Source organism: Camelus bactrianus, chromosome 7 (genome assembly GCF_048773025.1).
Source record: "Camelus bactrianus isolate YW-2024 breed Bactrian camel chromosome 7, ASM4877302v1, whole genome shotgun sequence".
Classification (NCBI taxonomy): Eukaryota; Metazoa; Chordata; class Mammalia; order Artiodactyla; family Camelidae; genus Camelus; species Camelus bactrianus.
In genome coordinates, this window is record NC_133545.1 from 66,241,364 (window position 1) to 66,260,887 (window position 19,524).

Below are 19,524 nucleotides of genomic sequence, written 5' to 3' on the forward strand. Positions count from 1 at the left end.
CACGGGAAGCCCGGGCGCATTCGAGCTGCGGCTCATCCAGACTCTGAGGAGCCGAGGCGGCTGTTTGCATCTTCTGGGTCTTTCCACTAGAGTCTGAACCTCTTCTTCCAAAATCCACGTCTTTGGGGACGTTCCGAGGAAAAGCCCGAGGTAGGCGCTCGAGAAGCTGGGCACTTGATGGGGACGCGTCACAGGAAAGGTGGGCTCTCCAGTTTCCTCAGCTTGGTTCCTGTGAGAGGAGGGCGTCGGAGGGGAGTAGAGGGGATTCCAATCGGCAAGCCCCAGGGGACAAATGGGGTGAGACTTATTCTGAGTCGGGGAGCACCTGGGGCAGCCCAGTACCTAGTTTGCGGCGTTAGCCACGCGTCCTAAAGTAAGCTGCCCCGAGCTCCGAGAGCCAGCGCGCCGCGGGAAGCCGGGCTCTGAGCCCGCGGGCGGAGGGAGCCCGCAGGCAGAGCCGTGCTCGCTGCGCGCAAAGTCCGGGACGCGCCGGCGCGCTGCGGCTCAGCTCGCGTGAGGAGGCTGGATGCCGCGCGCGGAGGCAGTCGATGCCGCGCGCGGAGGCAGTCCGTGCCGCGCCAATCCCTGCGTCGCCATCGCTGCTCGGAGCCGCTAGAGCATCAGCGCGAGCGCACCGCCCGACGGCTCCCCGCGCGGGAGGCAAGCTCCGTCTCACCTTCGTCTACTGCGGATCTTGCATTTGGCTAACCGGCTGTGGTTTCTCCTCAGGTCGCGATGGATCTTGAAGAAGAGCACAATGTAAGGGCAAGGAAGAAGAACTTTTTGAAAAGAGACAAAAAAAGGTAGCCAGTTGGTTTCTCTTTGAGACTTTACATGACCTGAGAGATTTGGGCGATTTGTGTCTAGCCTTCAGCTCTGCAATAAATGATGAGTTTGATGATGATGATTTTTTATATTAAATGCCAGCAGTTGCATAAGTTGGCTGGCTGAGTTGAGCACAGCGTTTTCTTGGTGAGCTGCTGTCACGGTTTTTTGGCCTCGCACAGGCCAATGCTCACATCCTTTTCTGTTTTATTTCCTTCTCTTTTACAAGTGACGTTGATCGCTCACGAGCCTGAAGCATATGCAGGTTGTGCCCAGCTTTGTGGTCCAGTCTGTTGCTTCTGGAAAAACAGTCACATAAACTTTGCATGTTTGTGGCATGACAGATAGGACAGAAAGCCACAACTATATTTAGGCATTCATTTTTTTTTTAAGGCAATGAGTATCTGATCCTTGGAGAAGAAATTGTGAGAAGATTGTACTACCAAAGAAGTTACTAGAGTGGTGTGAAATTATACTGATTGCATATAGAATTGGTACTGTCACCACATAGGGGAAATAATGATCTTAAGTAAATTTTGATCACAGTGCAGTGTCTGTACAGGAAATTTTAAACTTCGCTCAAGAAGGTCTTTGATAGCAATAAATTGTAATGTAAATTGTAAGATAAAACAGATTAGTAAAATATTACTATTATTAGAAACCAAGCTTTTCAATGTGAGAGAAAAATATAAATGTGGACATTAATTAAATAACTTTTTTAAAAACAAGGTTAAATTTGAATTAGAAACTTCAATGTGGTTTCATGATTTTTTCTTAATAGTTCAGTTTCTGTCCGCTGAAAGAGACAGTAGCAGTGAGCACACTTAATGTCAGATCTTGCTTTCTCAATTATCCAGAATTGTTACTAATGTGAAAAAGGAGAGTGTGGTTTTCTAGTGGAGAGATTTCCAGTGGAGCAATCCTAACCAAATGATCAGTCCTGGCATTGCTCATGGTGGACTAGACTGTGTTAGTGACAGGACACCACTTAAGAAGTATGTTTGCAAAATCATTCAGTGAATCCAGTCAAGCTTCCAGACTAATGCTGTCCAATAGAAATATAATGTGAGCCACATTTGTAATTATTAGTTTTCTAATACCAATATTTAAAAAGTTAAAAGAAACAGGTGAAATGAATTTTGAAAATTTATTTTAAGGATCCAAGTATATCCAAAATATTATCATTTCTACATGTAGTCAGAATTATCAATGAAATAGTTTACATTCTCTTTTCCATACTAAGTCCTCAAATCTGTGTATTTCATACTTACTGCACATCTTGGTTTGGACTCAGTCTGAAACAGATATTTCCAAGATGTAGGACATTCTATAAGACATCTGTTGTTCCTATAAAAATGTCAATGTTTGGTGGGGTGGAGAGGGCGGTGCAGAAGGACTTCTAGATTTAAAACAGAGACTTAAGAGACAACGCTACCAAATGTAATGTGTAAAGCTTAATTACATCACAGTTCCAAAAAGGAAAAACTTACAGAAAACATTCTTGGAAATTCTGAATGTGCCTTGAATATTAGATATCAAAATCGCTGTTGATTTTCTTACATGTGATGATTATAGGAAACCTGTGAAGTGCCATGATGTCTGCAGCTTACTTTCAAATAGTTCAGCAAAAAAACCCTTCCACTGGGGAAAGTTGAAATTCCCACTTGGGTTCTTAAGTGAATCTATTGTTGGGTTCAATCCCCATATCTCCATTTTAAAAAATGGTGTTCAATAAATATTTGTGGGACTTTTACTTATAGTTATTCTTCAGAAAATAAGAGTCTGTATTTTGAAAAAATAAAAGAAAAGAATTTATTCGAGTCTGTGTATACCTTCATTTTCATTGTTGATTCTTATCATGGCCTACAGACTTCTTTTTCAAACTAGAAATTATTTTTTTTACTCAAGTAGCTCTTACTAAACTACTCACCATTACTGATTTTTATAAAAATTACTGTTTTCAATAAAACTATATATTTTTCCAGTTTTATTGAGATATAATTGACCTACAACACTGTGTAATTTTAAAATGTGTGGTATAATGGCTTGACTTCAAATATTGTGAAATATTACCCCAAGAAGTTTAGCTAACATCCGTTGTCTCATATAGATAAAAAGGCAAAAGAAAAAAATTTTCTTCTTGAGATAAGAACTCTTAGGATCTCCTCTCTTGACAACTTTCATCTATATCATATAGCAATATTAAGTGTAGTCATCTTGCTGTACATTATATCCCTAGCACTTTTTATCTTATAACCGGAAGTGTGTACCTTTGGACCAACTGCTCCCACACCTCTTCCTCCCCCATCACTAGTAACCACGAACACGAACCATATTTCTTTTTCCTATGAGTTGTTTTTAAACTATATATTCTCATTTGAAATCATAAAGGAGCATGTGGCTTTGCTAATAGGTATAATGCTTGGAAGATAGTACAATTTGGCATATTTGTGTTTGTCAAGATTCCCTGTTAAAATAAGGTTTGTTAAGCTACCTGCCACTTGTCAGCACTCTGAATTGATGGGGATAAATGTGTCACGTAGCAGGGGTGAGAGTCAGCATGGAAGTGCATTTCCAGGCAACGCAATGCCTCAGAAGTTTGAGGTTACACCACATAGCCTGGTGTTTAAGAGTTAGACTTTTCAGTTTCAGTTTTGACTTTGTTCTAGCTGTGTGACCTTGGACAAATTAGTTGTCTTCTTACCTGCAGTTCTTTTGTCTTTAAAGATAAAGGACAAAAATGTGTCTGCCTCACAGAGATTAATATAAGGTTAAATGAGGTCCTGTATGGGAAATGTTTACTTAGCTAGCATCTGAAACGTTATAAATTCTCCACAGTAGCTACAGTTTTACAAAACGAAAAAATAAATAAAAAGCTTAGCGCTAAAACTCAATTATGCATGGCTATTTTTTTCCTCTCATCCTGATTCCAGGGATACTGAAACTATGCCTTTACTGGAAATAGGGTGGGACCAAATCTGAAGGGTTATGTTTGTGTATTTTGTGTGTTTTTATGTCCGTCTAACATCACTCCAAAGCCAAATATGGAGTAAACTCTGAATTTTTTTTTCTTTAGACGTCGCTTCAACTCTTTGACCTTGCTTAGCCTAAAGAACAAAGACAAAGGATGAATTTAGTTTTTGAACTTGAAAATCTGTAAAAATAATATGATTCTTCCCTGAAATAGTCTTTTTTTGTTGTTGTAAATGTGAAAATATAGATACAGAGGCTAGGTTTGGTTGGTTTGCTTTCATATGCTAGGTGGCAGTTACATAGAGTGGACAACTAGTTACAGAGTTAGATTCATTTGATTCTGGGTTCAAAATAATAGTTGACCTTTCTATGCCTGGGGACAGCTTTTTGCAGTTTACACCCATATTTTTTGAGGGTAGTTTTTCTAGGTTGCATTATTGCCATAATGGTCCATTTAGGGCTCCAAACATCTTTTCAGAATCAGATTTGCTCATAGAAAGTGATTTAATTACCTTTCTTTCTTAGAGTAATTTATGTCTTGCATCCGATTCCCACTACTCTCCATTAGTAATGGGAAAGATTAAGGATAATAGTTAGATGGATAAATAGATAGAATATCTATCTGCTGCTAGAATTACTCAGATGATAAGTAGGGGATCAGCTCTGGAGAGCATGAATGATTTTCTAATTAGAGTAGAAACAGGAAGCTCTCTTTTTTTAGTATTTTTTTCTAATTGCAAAAGTTGTGTGTATGTATTCAACATAGAAAATGAGCAAATACCAGAGGCGCAGGGAGGAAAACATTTTGATAAAAATCTCAATACCCAGTGATATCCACATGTATAGATTTTTAAGATATATGTAAACATACTTAAACTTCCTAAATGGGATCATATTAATAATCTGTTTTTTAAATGAATAATATATTGTAGACATGTCTTTGTCCTGTTATTAAATTATAAATATAATTTATGAGTTATTAAATATAGGCTCTATGTTAATTGGGTGATTAAAGGGTTATATAGTTTTTAAAGTTTTGTTTAATTCTATTGCTATGTTTTTCAGTAAAAAAGATGAAAAGAAAGAAAAGAAACCAACTGTCAGTACTTTTGCAATGGTGAGTTTAATGTATTCACTATTCAAAGTTCTTTCAAAATTTGACTTCTGATGTAGAAAAGAGGTATTTCATTTGGCATAATGTTTTCTTGGAGAGTATGTAAATGGAGAGGTAAAATGAATTTATTTATTTTAGCTTATTTTCAGAGGAATGCCCAACATTAACTTGCCATGTGCATCGAACCTCCGGAGGTCCCCTTCTTAGCCCAGAATTCAGTATTCTCCTAATTCTTGCCAGTGATCTGTTACCTACACAAGCCTTCCTCCCAATGATGGTCTCAGCCATCTAGATAGAAGAAATCAGCCATGCAGAGTGCAGCTCAAACAAAATACAGGGTTTCCTGTCACCAACAGCTCTAATTCTGGCAGGTTTGAGGTCAAAGTTCCAGGCACTTACATAATAGAAGTTAGCAAAGGATTATTTATTACTCTGACTTAGTACCTGTCATTGTTCTTCTGTCCTGAATAACTGATAATCTAGAATTTGAGAACCTTTGATGCAGTTCATTTTTTATCTCATTTTCTGGTTTCTCGCTGGTCACTTAGAAGCTTTTCTTTAATCACGCTGGGAGTGAGACAGGCTGGTTGATGACCTGTCTCCATCTGGATCCTTCTTTATTTTCTAAGAATGCAGATTTAGATGAACTGTGGGATTCGAACCTGGAAGACTACTGAACCAATTAAGTCTTGTAGTGCACACTTTGTAAATCAGTCATAACACACCAGACACTTTTAAAATATATGTGTGGTGAGGGGTAGCAATAGGCTGTCTTGTAAAATGGATATTAGTAAGCTGAACATAAAAATGGTTATATGCAGAGGAAAATAGTTACCTTTTACACTAAGGACTCTGGGTCATCTTACATGGTCTTCATCTTCCTTCATTACAGTTGTTCTTGCTACAGCTCCACCTTTTTGGCTGTCTCTACTCTTTGGAATGTTTGGGAGATGAGACTACACTTGGGTCCTTCTCAGAAAGACTACTTGAATAACCAAGTGACAATTTTTGTCTTTGATTTCATCCTTGTGTTCTTGTTTTCAAAGAAGCTTTTATGTTAAAATAATTTATTCCCAAGATTTAATTTCAATTCTGTTCTTTTGAGACCCAAACATTTCTGTCTTTTGTAATTTAGCTTTTATAATTTATAGCTTAAATTTTCAAAAAATGAGTCTTATATTTTAGATAAATTAACAGACAATATATAGAGGTAATACTATTAATTCAATTCAGACCATAGAAGAATATAAATATCTGGAGTTTGAAGGTGAGGTAATAATTATAATACAAGTTTAGCTCTTTCATGTCGTGTATTGCTCTAAGTCCTTTATAGATGAACTCATTTAATCTTTACAACTCCCTTGGAGATAGATACTATTACTATTTTAATTTTACAGGTGAAGAAGCTGAGGCCAGACGTACTAACTTGTCCAAAGATAACACGTTAGGCCAGGATTCCGACCTGGGGAGTTCATGTTCTAAATCACAGTGCTCAGGATGCCAAAAAAGGAATATATTTTAAGCATTTTGAGGAAGAGCTGTACTATTTGTGTGGCTTTTCCTCATGCCCTTTCCTGAAGAGTTGACGTAGGAAACAATGAACTTGTATTTAAAACCTATAAAGACAAGGACGTATTAACGTTTAACAGTAAAATGATGATGCTATTGGCAATGCTGATTAATAAAGATTTCCAGCTAAGACAAAACCTCATGTGTGCTGAGGGCTTCCCAGAACCCCAGGTTCGATAAGTCACTTGGAGGACTCACAGGACTCAGCCTCCTGCCATACTCATGGCTAAGATTTATTACAGCAAAAGGATGCAAAGCAGAATTGGCAATGGGTAAAGGAAAGAGGGAGAAGTCCAGGAGAAGCCCCCAGTGTCCTCTCCCTGGGGAGTCAACTTTATCCCCCCAGCAGTGCGTTGTGACAACACGTGTGACATGCCGTCTGAGAGGCTCATTGGAGACTCATTGCCCAGGGGTTTTTACTGGGGGCTGATCATGTAGGCCCAGTGAATACCAAAATTCCAGACTCACAGAAGGTAGGCAGACCTTCAGCATAAAGCACATCATTTGTACAAATGGTTTGACCACTTTTATCAGTTAGGGTGATGGTAACTCTCCCCAAAATCCAAGTTCCAGATTCCAGCCAAGGGCTTAGCTGGACTGCAGGCCTTGTAAACCCAGCAGCCTCAGGCTTGCAGTGTTGTTTCCTGTGCACCATTCCTGTCAACTTACTCCTACTAGGAGACTTTTTAGCAGTCTGGAGAAAGTGATGAGAAAGAGGTAAGGAATCGATGCAGATTTTTCTACTGGCTTTTATTTTATTTCTGTGAGGCTTTGTTTCAACATTTACAGAAACACAGAAATAGGATAAAATCTAAAACAAGTGGGGAAATGAGACAACTGGAAATAAGGGCAGGAAAAATAAAAGTGGGGCCGCAGGTCCTCCCAGATGATGAAACAGATTCAGAGAGGTTAAGCGATGCATTCAGAGTCACACAGTCACATAGCTAGTAAGGGAAAAGGCCCCGAATTTGGCCCAAATCTGCTTACTCTAGAGCTGGAGCTCTTACCAACTTTAATCATTTATGACAGTTCTTTGTTTTGTTTTGTTTTGTTTTTCTTGGTTGGGGGAGGTAATTAGGTTTATTTATTTTTAGAGGAGGTATTTGGGATTGAACCCAGAACCTCATGCATTCTAAGCATGTGGTCTGCCACTTGAGCTAAACCCTCCCCCAATACTTTTTGATTGGTTAAATTTTTATCTGCCTGGAATTGAAGGGTTGTCGTTGATGCTGTTATCTTCTAGCCACCTGGCATTCTTCAGTCATTGGAGAATTTACCACCTGGCTCAGTGCCTCCCTCTCTAGCCCTTTGGCTCCTGCTATCTCAGGGGACTTTTATGGTCTTATAAGGATAACTACACTTTGACCTTCAAAACAGCAATAATCTTTTCCTCCCCTTTACCCCAGCCACCCTTGTACACACTCACATCCTGGATTCTGTTGTTAATTGAAACTGTGCTACCTCCCAAGTGACTATTGGAAGTAGCTAGATTGAATTAGCCAGCCCTCCCCTCTGTTTTCAAGCTGCTCACTGTTCTCCTTCAGTCCACTGAGCCATCAATTTCTCATCAACTCCTTCCGGTTTCCATCCTCTGTCTTATCAGCTTAATGTAACGATCATCACTTTGGTTACACTCTTGCCCTGAACTCTAAACTTCCTTTTACCTGTCCCTTGTCATGCCCAGCCCAGGCGAAAATCAGCCATCTGCTTTCTTGGTGCCTGAACCCCTACATCTGATTGATGCTGGAGGAAATCTCACAGCAGGCTGTGTCCCGTACAGAAATCCTCTCCTCTTCTTGCTGAGTATGTTAAACCTCTACTCTTTACAAATTTCCCACTTCTCCCTCACCACCCCTACTCTTGCTGGATGACCTATTTTTTTAAATTTCATACACAAAATGGAAGCCAGTCTGCAAACAGCATCTGTACCAGGATCATTGCGACCCCCTTCCCTCCTATGGTAACAGAAGAGGAAGCTGGTTCTTAAACTAATCACCCCTTGTACACTGTACTTTGGCTCCTATATCCTCTGCCTTCTCAGGGACCTTACGTTATTACCCTTTCTGCAAATCTCAAACTCCCAATTTATCCCTTCCCACCCTTTCCCCCCACCCTGGTAACCATAAGTTTGTTTTCTATGTCTGTGAGTCTGTTTCTGTTTTGTAAATGAGTTCATTTGAATCTTTTTTTAGATTCCATATATAAGTGATAGCAGACAGTATTTTTCTTTCTCTTTCTGGCTTACTTCACTTAGAATGACAACCTCCAGGTCCATCTGTGTTGCTGCAAATGGCATTATTTTATTTTTTGTGGCTGAGTAGTATTCCACTGTATACATATATACATAACTTCTTTATCCGATCATCTGTTGATGGACATTTAGGTTATTTCCATGTCTTGGCCATTGTAAATAGTACTGCTATGAACATTGGGATGTATCTTTTCAAATTAAAGCTCCCTCTGGATATATGCCCACGAATGGGATTGCTGTATCATATAGTAAGTCTGTTTTTAGTCTTTTGAGGAATTTCCACACTGTTTTCCATAAAGGCTGCACAAAACAACATTCCTACCAACAATGTAGGGGGTTCCCGTTTCTCCGAACCCTTTCCAGCATTTATTATTTGTGGACTTCCTAATAGTGACCATTCTGATCTGTGTGAGGTGATAACTCATTTTAGTTTTGATTTGCATTTTTCTGATAATTAGTGATACTGAGCGTTTTTTCATGTGCCCATTGGCCCTTTGTATGTCTTCAGTGGAGAATTGCCTATTTAGGTCTTCTGCCCATTTTTGGACTGGGTTGCAAATCTCCATTCTTATTTGAGTTTCATTCTGCACAGTTCTAACATCTTCTGTCCATTTTCAGTGGTATCCTCTGCTGATTGCTAGTTACTATTGCTCCTCCATTGAGGGCACTGGCATTTGATTGCTTCTAGTTCGTTCACCTGTGCTCATGATTTGTCTACTTTCGTAACCTTATGAATGCCTCCTAGACACAACATTCTTTGACCTCTTCAGTTCCAACAGCCTTTACCCTGACCTTCCTTTAATAAATTACACTTGTGGACAAGGACCTTGGGTTTATCATCTGGGTGGACTCTCACCTCTGAAGCTGTAAACTCAAATGAATGTCTTCACCCCCACTTCTGATTCCTTCTCGCTTGGACTTTCTTCCTTATTGTCCTTTTTTTTTTTTTTTGACATTGTGTATTCATATTCTATTGCTGCTGGAACAAAATACCGCTAACTTAGTGGCTTAAAACAACACAAATGTATTACCTTAGAATTCTGGGGCCAAAAGTCTCACTGGGCTAAAATCAAGGTACCAGCATGGCTGGATTCCTCCTGGAGGCTCTAGGAAAGAATCTGTTTCCTTCCCTTTTCAGCTTCTGCCTTCTTGAACATGTGGCCCCCTTCCTGCATCACTCTAGCCTCTTACTTCAGTCATTATTTCTTCTGTTCCTGACTCTGACCTCCCTGGCTCCCTCTCATAAGGACCCTCATGATGACATTGGGCCCACTTGGAGAATCCAGGATGATCTCCCTATCTCAAGATCCGAATAGCTGCAAAGTCCCTTTTACCACGTAAGGAAACATATTCATAGGTTCCTGGGATTCAGATGTGGACGTTTAGGGAGTGGGGCATTATTCTCCCTCCCAGACCTGCTCAAGACTTTGCTCCCTCACCCACTCTCTTTACTCCTAGTCTCCTGCCTCCATTTTTCCTCTTCTAAAAATTATTCTACTCCTAGTAGTCACATCAGATTGCCTCAGTTCCTTCCTTCAAACCCTCTAATGCCTTTCCTTTATACTTAGGTGGGAAGTTTAGAGTTTAATCAGTTGATAAAACCCAAAGTCTCCTTGGGCTATGAAAGACTCTACATAATCTGACCTCTGTCTCATTTCTGATTTCACAGCAGATGAATCTCCTTCACTCTCTTGCCATGGTGATTATTATGTTTGATCCTTGAATCACACCAAGATTGTATTCACCCCAGGACCTTTGTATCTGCTTATTCTGCCTGGAAGACTCTTTCCCCAGATCATCACATGAATGTTCCCTTCCTAACACTTGAGGTCTCAGCTCAGATGTTGCCTTCTCAGAGAGACTTTCATTGCCCAGCCAGTCTGAGCCAGCTGACCCTGCTGTCACTGTGACTTCACCGTGTGCACCCTTTCTTTTGAATACTTAACCACAGTCTGATTTCTTGTTAATGTTTGTCTTCTGTCAGAATCTGAGGTCCCTGAGGGCAGGGGGTTTTATGTTTCCTTCATTGCTATGCTCCCAGTGCCTAGGACAGTGCCTGGAGTTTTAATAGGTAGTTAGATATTGAATGAATGTTGAATACATCTGTTTTCTCTTTTACTATTTGCATAATAGTAAAATGTAAAGTAAACTTTATGAGGACAGGTTGCTTGTCTGACTCACTGTTGTTGCCAGTACCTAGAACCAAGCTTGATTCTTACTAGGTGCTTAATAAATATCTTTTGAGTTTTGAGTGAATGAATGAATGGATTCACTGACTTCCACCTCCAGCCAGGCACCCTGGTAAGATCATGTTCACCATCTGGCCTGCTGAATGTTACCTAGACCACTCTCCTGCCAGCACCTTCTATTTCTTTGTCCTGGGAAATCCAACCCTTGACTTTCAGTGCTGATTGATCACCCTGTCTCCTGTGTGGTCCTGGTTCACCCCCCTCTCTCTTCCCTTTAAGTGTCTGACCAAACAGTTTCCATTTCCTTGTGTTTAAAGGGCTCCGAATTTTTAAAAAAAAAAAAAAGGACAAAATGAACTACTTATTATTTATAACTTAGATGATTGATTTATTAAATATGTGTAAGCACATTTGACCTTTATTATTGGATTACTGCATTCTGTTGATTGTTATTTTGTGATTGGCTTTATTCTTTTGATAATTATGTAATTTTAAAAAGCTAAAGCTCTAAACTGTTCGAAACAATGAACAGTACATATTTTTAAATTTTAAAATGGTTTTATCTCTCAGTGAGTTGTTCTTCCTAGAATAAACTTTGTTTACCCCCCAAAAAATGAAAAAGAAGGAAAAAAAAGTAATCCATGATTTTTAAAGACTTTATATATATTTTTAGAGCAATTTTAGGTTCACATAGCAAGAAAAAAAAATTAAAAAAAGGGTTCCAATTATAATTAGTTTAAACATCTGTCTTAAATTTAACCTGATGTGTTACAACTTTTTTTGTCTGCCTGCTCCCTCACAGTAAGCTCCTGAAAAGTCTTATTAACTTGTACATTTCTAAAACCAATCACCATGCCTGCTTATATTGCATATTATTATATCATATGCCTAAGAAAAGTTTATTTTATTAAGTCTCATTTTTAGCTTCATAGCAGCTATGTGACGTGTTCTATATATATAAATATTTTCTTCACTTTATAAATGTAGAAACTGAGGCTCAAGGTTAAGAGATTTTTTTCCCCCCTCAGAGTCTCCTTCCAAGTAAGTGACAGAGCTGGGACATTGCACTGGGTCTTTTGCCTTCTCAGCATTATGTTACCACTTCCCTCAAATTTTCTTACCACTTTACCTCCAGAAATCAATCTTGCCTTATGTCACAAATAAATATGAAGTTTTGAACTCTCTCAACTTTGTCTTTATTCTAGAAGGAATGAGCTTTTTATTAAAGGCCACTTTTAGAAACCATTTTGTAAATAGATCCTTATACAAAGAAGAAACACATATACAGAGCACCCACATTACTGGGAAGGTGGATCCTGGCCCTTCTTTTCCACACTGGGAAAACGAAAGAGGAGAGTCCAGCTTGTTCTTAACTGTTTCCACCTATGCGGTCAGTTTCTAAAGGAGCATTTCTATTGCTTTGCTGGTGTTTTTGGTGTTTTCCAATGTAGGAATCAGGCTCCTCAGTCCAGCTTTGACTTTATTTGCAACTTCTTGATCAGAACCCTGGAGAAGATTAGAAAGAATAGTGGCATCTCGACTTACACGAGCCAAGACTGCAGGTTCTTTGTACCAGTATGCTCTATCAGTGACTTTGCAAAACAGCCTTCTCTTCCATTTTCTTTCATCTTTTTATCTTGCTCTATTAACTACTTCAGAACTAGATGTCCTGCAGGAAGCTCTGCAATGGGAAGCTCTCCATCCTTGCCGGACACTTACTGGTATCTGTGCTCACTCTTAGCTCATTCCTTCTAGCCTGAGAGATGGAGAGATACCTTTGCCTGTTGGAGAACCATCCTCCCTTTATTTTGAAATTTTTCAAATATATAGAAAGGTAGCATAGAATAGTAGAATTCATACTTATACCCATTGTCTATAATAATTGTTAACATTTTCCGACACGTTTCTCTTGAAATTATAGATTTTATGGTGTTTTATAAGTAACTACCTCTGTTTACATCTCTCAAATTTTCCTACAAAACATTTTCATGCAAAACGTAATACAATGATCATATTTAACAAAATGAACAGTAGTGCCTTAATATTATCTAATGCTCAGTTCATATTCAAATGTTTCCCATTATCTCCCCAAAATGTTTATTACAATTGATTTGTTCAAAACAAGATCCAGTCAGTGATGACATTTGGACATTGTGTCTGCTGAGTCTAACTGGAATAGTTTTCTCCTCTTTTTAAATGACATTGACATGTTGAAAAGATGATACGAATTGTCCTATAGAACGCTTTACCTTCTGGTCGATTTTTATTGCTTCCTTATGGCGTCATTTAACTTGTTATTCTATGCTTTGCATTTCTTATATGCTGGAAATTAAATCTAAAGGTTTTAATACATTCATGTTAAATATTTTTGGTAAGAAAATTGCATAGGGGATGCTGTATACTTCTTGTCTTATCACAGCTGGAAACATCAAATGTCGGAGTATTCTACTTTTTCTGATACTAAGTTCGGTCACTTGGTGAAGAAGATAACTGATTGGAACCCTTCACTGGAGAAGGATCTCTCCCTTCTTGCAACTTATGAGGGGTCTTGGGGCATCGTGGGATGTCTTGTTTCTTTTTAAAAAAATTTTAATGGAGGTACTGGGGATTGAACCCGGGACCTCATGCATGCTAAACATATGCTCCGCCACTGGGCTGTATCCCTCTCTTCAAACTCCTTTTTTTTTTTTAATTAAAAAATGTATTTTGTTTCTCCTAATAGTTATTGCACCCAGTGATGATCCCTTACCTTAGTTTCTTGAAACAATTGTTTCTCTAATTCTCTCAGCCTTAGATTGCTCCATCTTAGTTCCCTTACTCTATTTTCACCAATGATCTCTTTGATTTACCTATAAACGTGTAAGATTTCATTAAATACTTCTCCCTTGACATTTTGTCCCCCTCTCATACCCATTCTCTCTCTTCCTTTTGTCCCAGGATCATCAAAAGGACAGTCAACATGCTATCTACATTACTTCATCTCCAAATTATTCTTAATCCCACTCTTTATTTCTTGCTAGATGATCTTGTCCATTCCCATGACTTCTGCTACACACACCAGTGTCACAAATGCACTCCTCAAACTCTGAATTTTCTCCATATACTCCCTGGATACTGTTTTCCAGATGGGTGTTCAAACAGGACCAAATGAGATTTCTCTTCCCCTTCTTCCACCTTCCCCCTGTATCCTTGCCTATTCTGGGTTGCCCTGTCTCACTGAAGGGGGCTTCTTGGTCAGTTGGCTTCTTGCTGCTTCTACACCTCACCCGTCATGCTTGGGAGACTTCATCTTCTTTGGGTTCAGTGATCATTCTTGTCTCTGCTTACTGTTCTTTCTGGTTGGAATTCCTTCCTTCTTGCTTCTAAACTCTTGCTAACCTTTCAGAGCTGGAGGAAGCATTACCTGCCCTATGGAGCTTTTCCACAAAGGAGGAACTGACCATTTGCTCAGTTTTGTGTCCGCTGTACTCAGTATACCATGTGGTCAAGGTATATGTCACATATCCTTTTTCTGCTTTGCCTTCCTCCTTCTCTTTAAACACTCTGGAGGCAGGATTTGTATTTTTGGTATTTATTTCTGGCTTTTTTCAGTCATGGAGTAGGCATTTATTAAATGTTTATATTCATAGCCTGCTTGCTTTTATTACAGCCAGTGATTTGTTTTTGAGGTAAAATGTCGTGTGGGGGTTGTGACAAGGGAAATCCTTATATATCAACCATCTTCTCTTCCTCTGCTGAGGAATTTGATACTTTGTCCACTTCATAGTCTCTAATAGAAGACAAATGGTTTCTGCTCATCTCTCACTCCTTACTGTGTTTTTTTTTTTTTTAAGGGAGGTAGATGAATGCTTAGTTAAGACACAGTAAATAGTGGCAAAATTCAAAATGAAATATGAAAAAAAAGCCAAAACATATTCTCCCTTAAAAGTTTTAATTTGTAAATAGGATGTTTTTAGATTATGGAAAATATGTCTTTAACTTAAGCTTACTTGATCACATTTTTAAGAGGTAGAAAATTTTTACTGCAAGTACCTAAGTGTATTTATTAAATAATCTTCTTACTCCAAGTTTAGTTTTTGCTAATTTTATAATTCAGCTTCATTTTTCTTCTGTAAGGACTGCCATTCACTGGTGCCAAGAATTAGTCTGCTTTTTACTTCTCTTTTATGTCTTTTTTCTTGCCTAATCTCGATCTTTGTTTTGGTTTATATTCCCTGCCTAGACTTTTACCCAGACTTTTTACCCGGAACTTGCCAACTACACTGACATCTTGCATAGCCACCCCGCCTGGAGGTTTACCCCATCCCCCTCACAATTGGCTGTATCCTATTTGTTCTCTTTCCTTTGGTTTTCTTTTGATACTTAACTAGTTCCTTGAATTGTACAGGAGAAGTATTAATTGGGTTCCCAAGTGGGCCTGTCACAAATCCCATTCCTCCTACTGTGTCCTCTTCTCATCACATTTTGGATGCAGAGAGATCCTTCTTTCTTTCTTGTGAGTTGCCTGTGATGAAAGAGATTATGCAGATCTGCACTGGTCAGTCATTATGGCCAGAATTCTATCTTATGAGGAAAACTGTTCTCTGGGAAGCATGCATCTAACTCATTCCTTTCCTTTTCCTTCTCACTACAGAGGCCTAATTACATTAAAATCACTTTACTTTATGCTGATGCCATTATGCAGCAGATCTTTGACTCAAGCCACTTTCTTAAAGCAACCATATATGTTTCCTTAATGGTGTCCTCTGAGGGGCCTTTGGTAATTAATATTTTTCATGGTTGAAAAATCTTGAGATGAAAAATGACCTCTATTCTTGGAAATCAGAGGCACAAATACTATTATTTCTGTTATTGTGCCATTAGAGATTTTTGTAGTTTCCCAGAAAGTTCTGTGCCTCTCATCAAACCCTCATATATAAGAGAAGGCAGATGAAATTGGGCACGTCCAAGATGGTATGGCTGTAAATTGGTGCAGCCACTATGGAAAACAGTATGGAGGTGCCTCAAAAAACTAAAAATAGAAATACTATATGATTCAGCAATTCCACTCTTGGTATAGATTCGCAAAAAACAAAAACACAAATTCGAAAAGACATGCACTTCAGTGTTCATAGCAGCATTACTTACAATTGCTAAACTGTGGAAGCAACCTAAATGTCCGTCAATAGATGGAAGGATAAAGAAGATATGGCCTATGTGTATACAGTGGAATACTACTCAGACATAAAAATGAATGAAATTCTGCCATTCACAACAACATGGATGTACCTAGAGTGTATTAGCTTAGTGAAATAAGGCAGACAAAGACAAATATTGTATGTTATCACTTACATGTGGAATCTAAAAAATGAAACAAGTGAATGAATGTAACAAAAGAGAAACAGACTCATAGATATAGAGATCAAATTAGTGTCACCAGTAAGGGGAGGGAAGGGAAAAGGGGCAAGATAGGGGTAGGGATTAAGAGACAAACTACTGTGCATAAAATATATAAGCTACAAGAATATATTGTACGACACAGGGAATGTAGTCAATATTTTATAACAACTTTAAATAGAGTATAATCCATAAAATTATTAAATCACTAGGGTACATCTGAAACTAACGTAATGTAAATCAACTGTACTTCAGTTAAAAAAAAGGCAGAGTCCAATATAAAGAAGTAAGTCAAAACTCAAAAGAAGAATCAAATGCCCATTTCTAATTAAGTCATTAGACCAGGGTGGTCACAATAGTAGTCTGAGAACTGTTTAGATTTGGAGTGTATTTAGGAAGCAGATCTAACCATCCATGAAACTACTAATTCTTCCTATTCTCTGTATTTTCTCATTTTTTAGTTTCGCTATTCGAATTGGCTGGATAGATTGTACATGGTGCTGGGGACGACGGCCGCCATCATCCACGGAGCTGCACTCCCCCTCATGATGCTGGTTTTTGGAGACATGACGGATAGCTTTGCAAATGTAGGAAATTTTGGAAACATGACTGCTTCAAACGTAACTAATGGAAGTAAGTATTGTTCATGGTACTGATTTTACTGGCAGCCTGAAGAAAAATTTATTCACTAAGAATGACATTTGCAGAGCCCTTACTAAACATGCACTAGTATATTTAGTGCTGTGGGAGGGGGAGGGAGTGGAGCTATATAGTTTATATTTGTAATGAGTTTGCGAAGATAGTACTCACAAGCACTAGAATATACAGTGGAGAAGTATTGGTAGAGATATGTAGAAAAAGAGAGTGCTACAAAGCATTATGAGTGTACTCCAAACTGGAATGTTAGCTAAGACTTAAATCCGAAGTACTTCATCAAAATTTCCATGATGGATCTGTTTTCATTTGCTCAAGTCTTTCCCTTGCTGCTAACCATCTCATTAGAAAAATTCTTAGAGGTAAATTTCTGAAAGATTGAGTACTAAATAATGGCAGAATATTTCTAAGTACCTTGTTGAAGGTGGCTGTTTATTTTTTGAGTTAAAACTTAAAACATGGCTAGTTTTTCTAGAAATAGTGTATTATGGTCAGATTTTTTTTTTTTTTGGTTACTATTAGGAAAATGCTTTTTCAAGCCAAAAAGTAGATTAGTTACAATGTAATCTCTACACTATATTAAAAAAAAGCAGCAAGAAAAGAAAATATATATATATATTTGACAGGCAGTATCTGATCCATTCTAGGTACTTAAGAAATGGGATGAATAAATGAAATGACCAAATCACAGAATTTCACAGTTGAAAAAGAGCCAAGAAAATTACCCAGCCCAAACCCATAATTTTATAGATGTAGAAACCAGTGCTCAGGAAGTCGAGACAATGTGGTCACAATGGGATTGCTTGCTAGTTGACAGAGCTGAGTTCCTAGGCCCGGAATCCTGCCTGTTAGTCCAGTATTTTTCCCACTCTGCTGGTAGTTTCAAACTCTGCCTAGAATTGAAACAAACACCAGCACTTTTCACTTCATCTTTTCTCTACCATCCTGTAGATCTACATATTGTATCTCAGGCAGGTCAGCCACGAGGCACAGCTCCTCAGGCCAGAGGTGTGAAGCAGCACACATTAGGGGACTGTGGCTCTGGAGTCACCTCTGTCACCTGCACTAAGCCCAGCCAGGCTGAGCAGCAGGCAGGTGCCAGAGGGATCGATCATCTAGGCAAAAGATTCAAATTCCTCTTGCTTTCGGTTGATGGGGCTTCCTACACAAGAAGGCTGGAAAAATTGGAATCATTGTATTCTTGAACCAGAATAGACCTTGCAGATCATTGAAATCAGTGGTTTACTATCTTCTTTAATCAGAGAATCCCCTGTGTAAATAATATCTATCATGGGAACTTGCCAGGTAAAACAGCTCAAAGAGAACCTTTCTTGGTTGAAAGCAGGGGAGGGGAGCCTAGAGCCAGGATCTCTGCTAATTGTCTCTCTCCTGTCACCTGGCAACAGTGCTGAGGTCACTTTACGTGTAGCCACCACATAACCCTGGCTGCAGCCTGTGCCCAGAGCCATCCTCATCTCCTCCTGACTCCTCTCTGTGCTTCTTCTCTTGCCCCCCGCACCGCCCCCCCCCATCCAGTTCTCAGCACACTCTGACTGAGCTTTTACAAACATACATCAGGTCTCATCTATCCTGATGGTTTTCCATAGCCTGGAGTCAATACAGATGCCTTCCATTGGCCTGTGTGGCCCACATAATCTGGCCCCTTCCTGCCTCATCAGTCTCATTGCTTATTATCCACTCAGTACACCCACAACAACCTTGTCTCTGTTCATGAATACTCCCATCTCCTTCCTGGCTTGGGGCCATGTAGAACTGCCCTATTGCTCTGTTAGAGTTTCTTACCATTAATGCCTCCCTCAGAAGGACCTTTGTCCTCAACCCAACCCAAAGTTATTCTAGCATCAATGCTTTATTTTTGAAGAATTACTACTCTAAAATTACCTTGTTAATTTATTGGTTTACTTGTTTATTACAGCTTCTCAAATGGGAAAAAAGACATAAGGGGGAAAAGGAAGTTCCTGGGAAAAACTATCTTAGTATTTGAGCAGTGGTACCCTGTCACATGAGGTTTGGGGCCTGAAAGTGAAAGAATTTCCTGCTGGCACCAAAATCCAATGAGATTAGAAAAAATGGTACTCTTGTTTTAGATTGTGTCCATGGTATCTAGAACAGTGCCTGGAGTGAAGGCTCTGTGGAAGATGGTTTGAAAACCACCTTTCTGATCTCATTTCAGCAGTTAGGAAATCTGAAGTGTATACATGTCACATACTTTTTATTTATACTGGTCGTGAATGTTCAGTCATTAAATCTAGTAAACTTACTGAGATATTTGAGTCAGATGAAAATGGAATATAATGTGATCCCTAAGTGGTATGAAGTCTTTAGTCATAGTGACGGGTGCTGTTTAGTTGTGGCTTTCTTGGAAGTCTTGCTTGGCTTTAGAAAAGGCTTTCCCTACCCCAGGTAATAAGGTAGGGGTCTGCTATATATCTTTTGGACTAAAAATATCTACAATTATGAGAGACTTATATACAAAATAGGAGAATAGCCGGTTAGAATATTTTGGTAAGTGGTCTGCATGTGTGGTGGCTCTGTGAAACCACTTGTCAGTC

At 39.0% G+C, this 19,524-nt stretch overlaps 1 protein-coding gene across 3 annotated transcripts in view; it reads left to right on the forward strand.

Moving 5' to 3' along the window:
- Window positions 1-3: 3 nt before the first annotated feature.
- The window catches only part of ABCB1 (ATP binding cassette subfamily B member 1), a 116,331-nt gene continuing 96,810 nt past the window's right edge, over window positions 4-19,524 (forward strand). Inside the window, exons 1-4 of one of the 3 annotated variants that reach the window (XM_074367542.1) lie at window positions 4-150; window positions 730-803; window positions 4,864-4,915; window positions 16,759-16,930. In XM_074367542.1, the coding sequence (XP_074223643.1) occupies window positions 736-803; window positions 4,864-4,915; window positions 16,759-16,930 (292 nt within the window). In that variant the 5' untranslated portion in view covers window positions 4-150; window positions 730-735. Of the gene's footprint in view, window positions 151-729; window positions 804-4,861; window positions 4,916-16,758; window positions 16,931-19,524 lie in introns of those variants that run through there. The other 2 variants (XM_045510405.2, XM_074367543.1) reach the window with 2 other exon arrangements.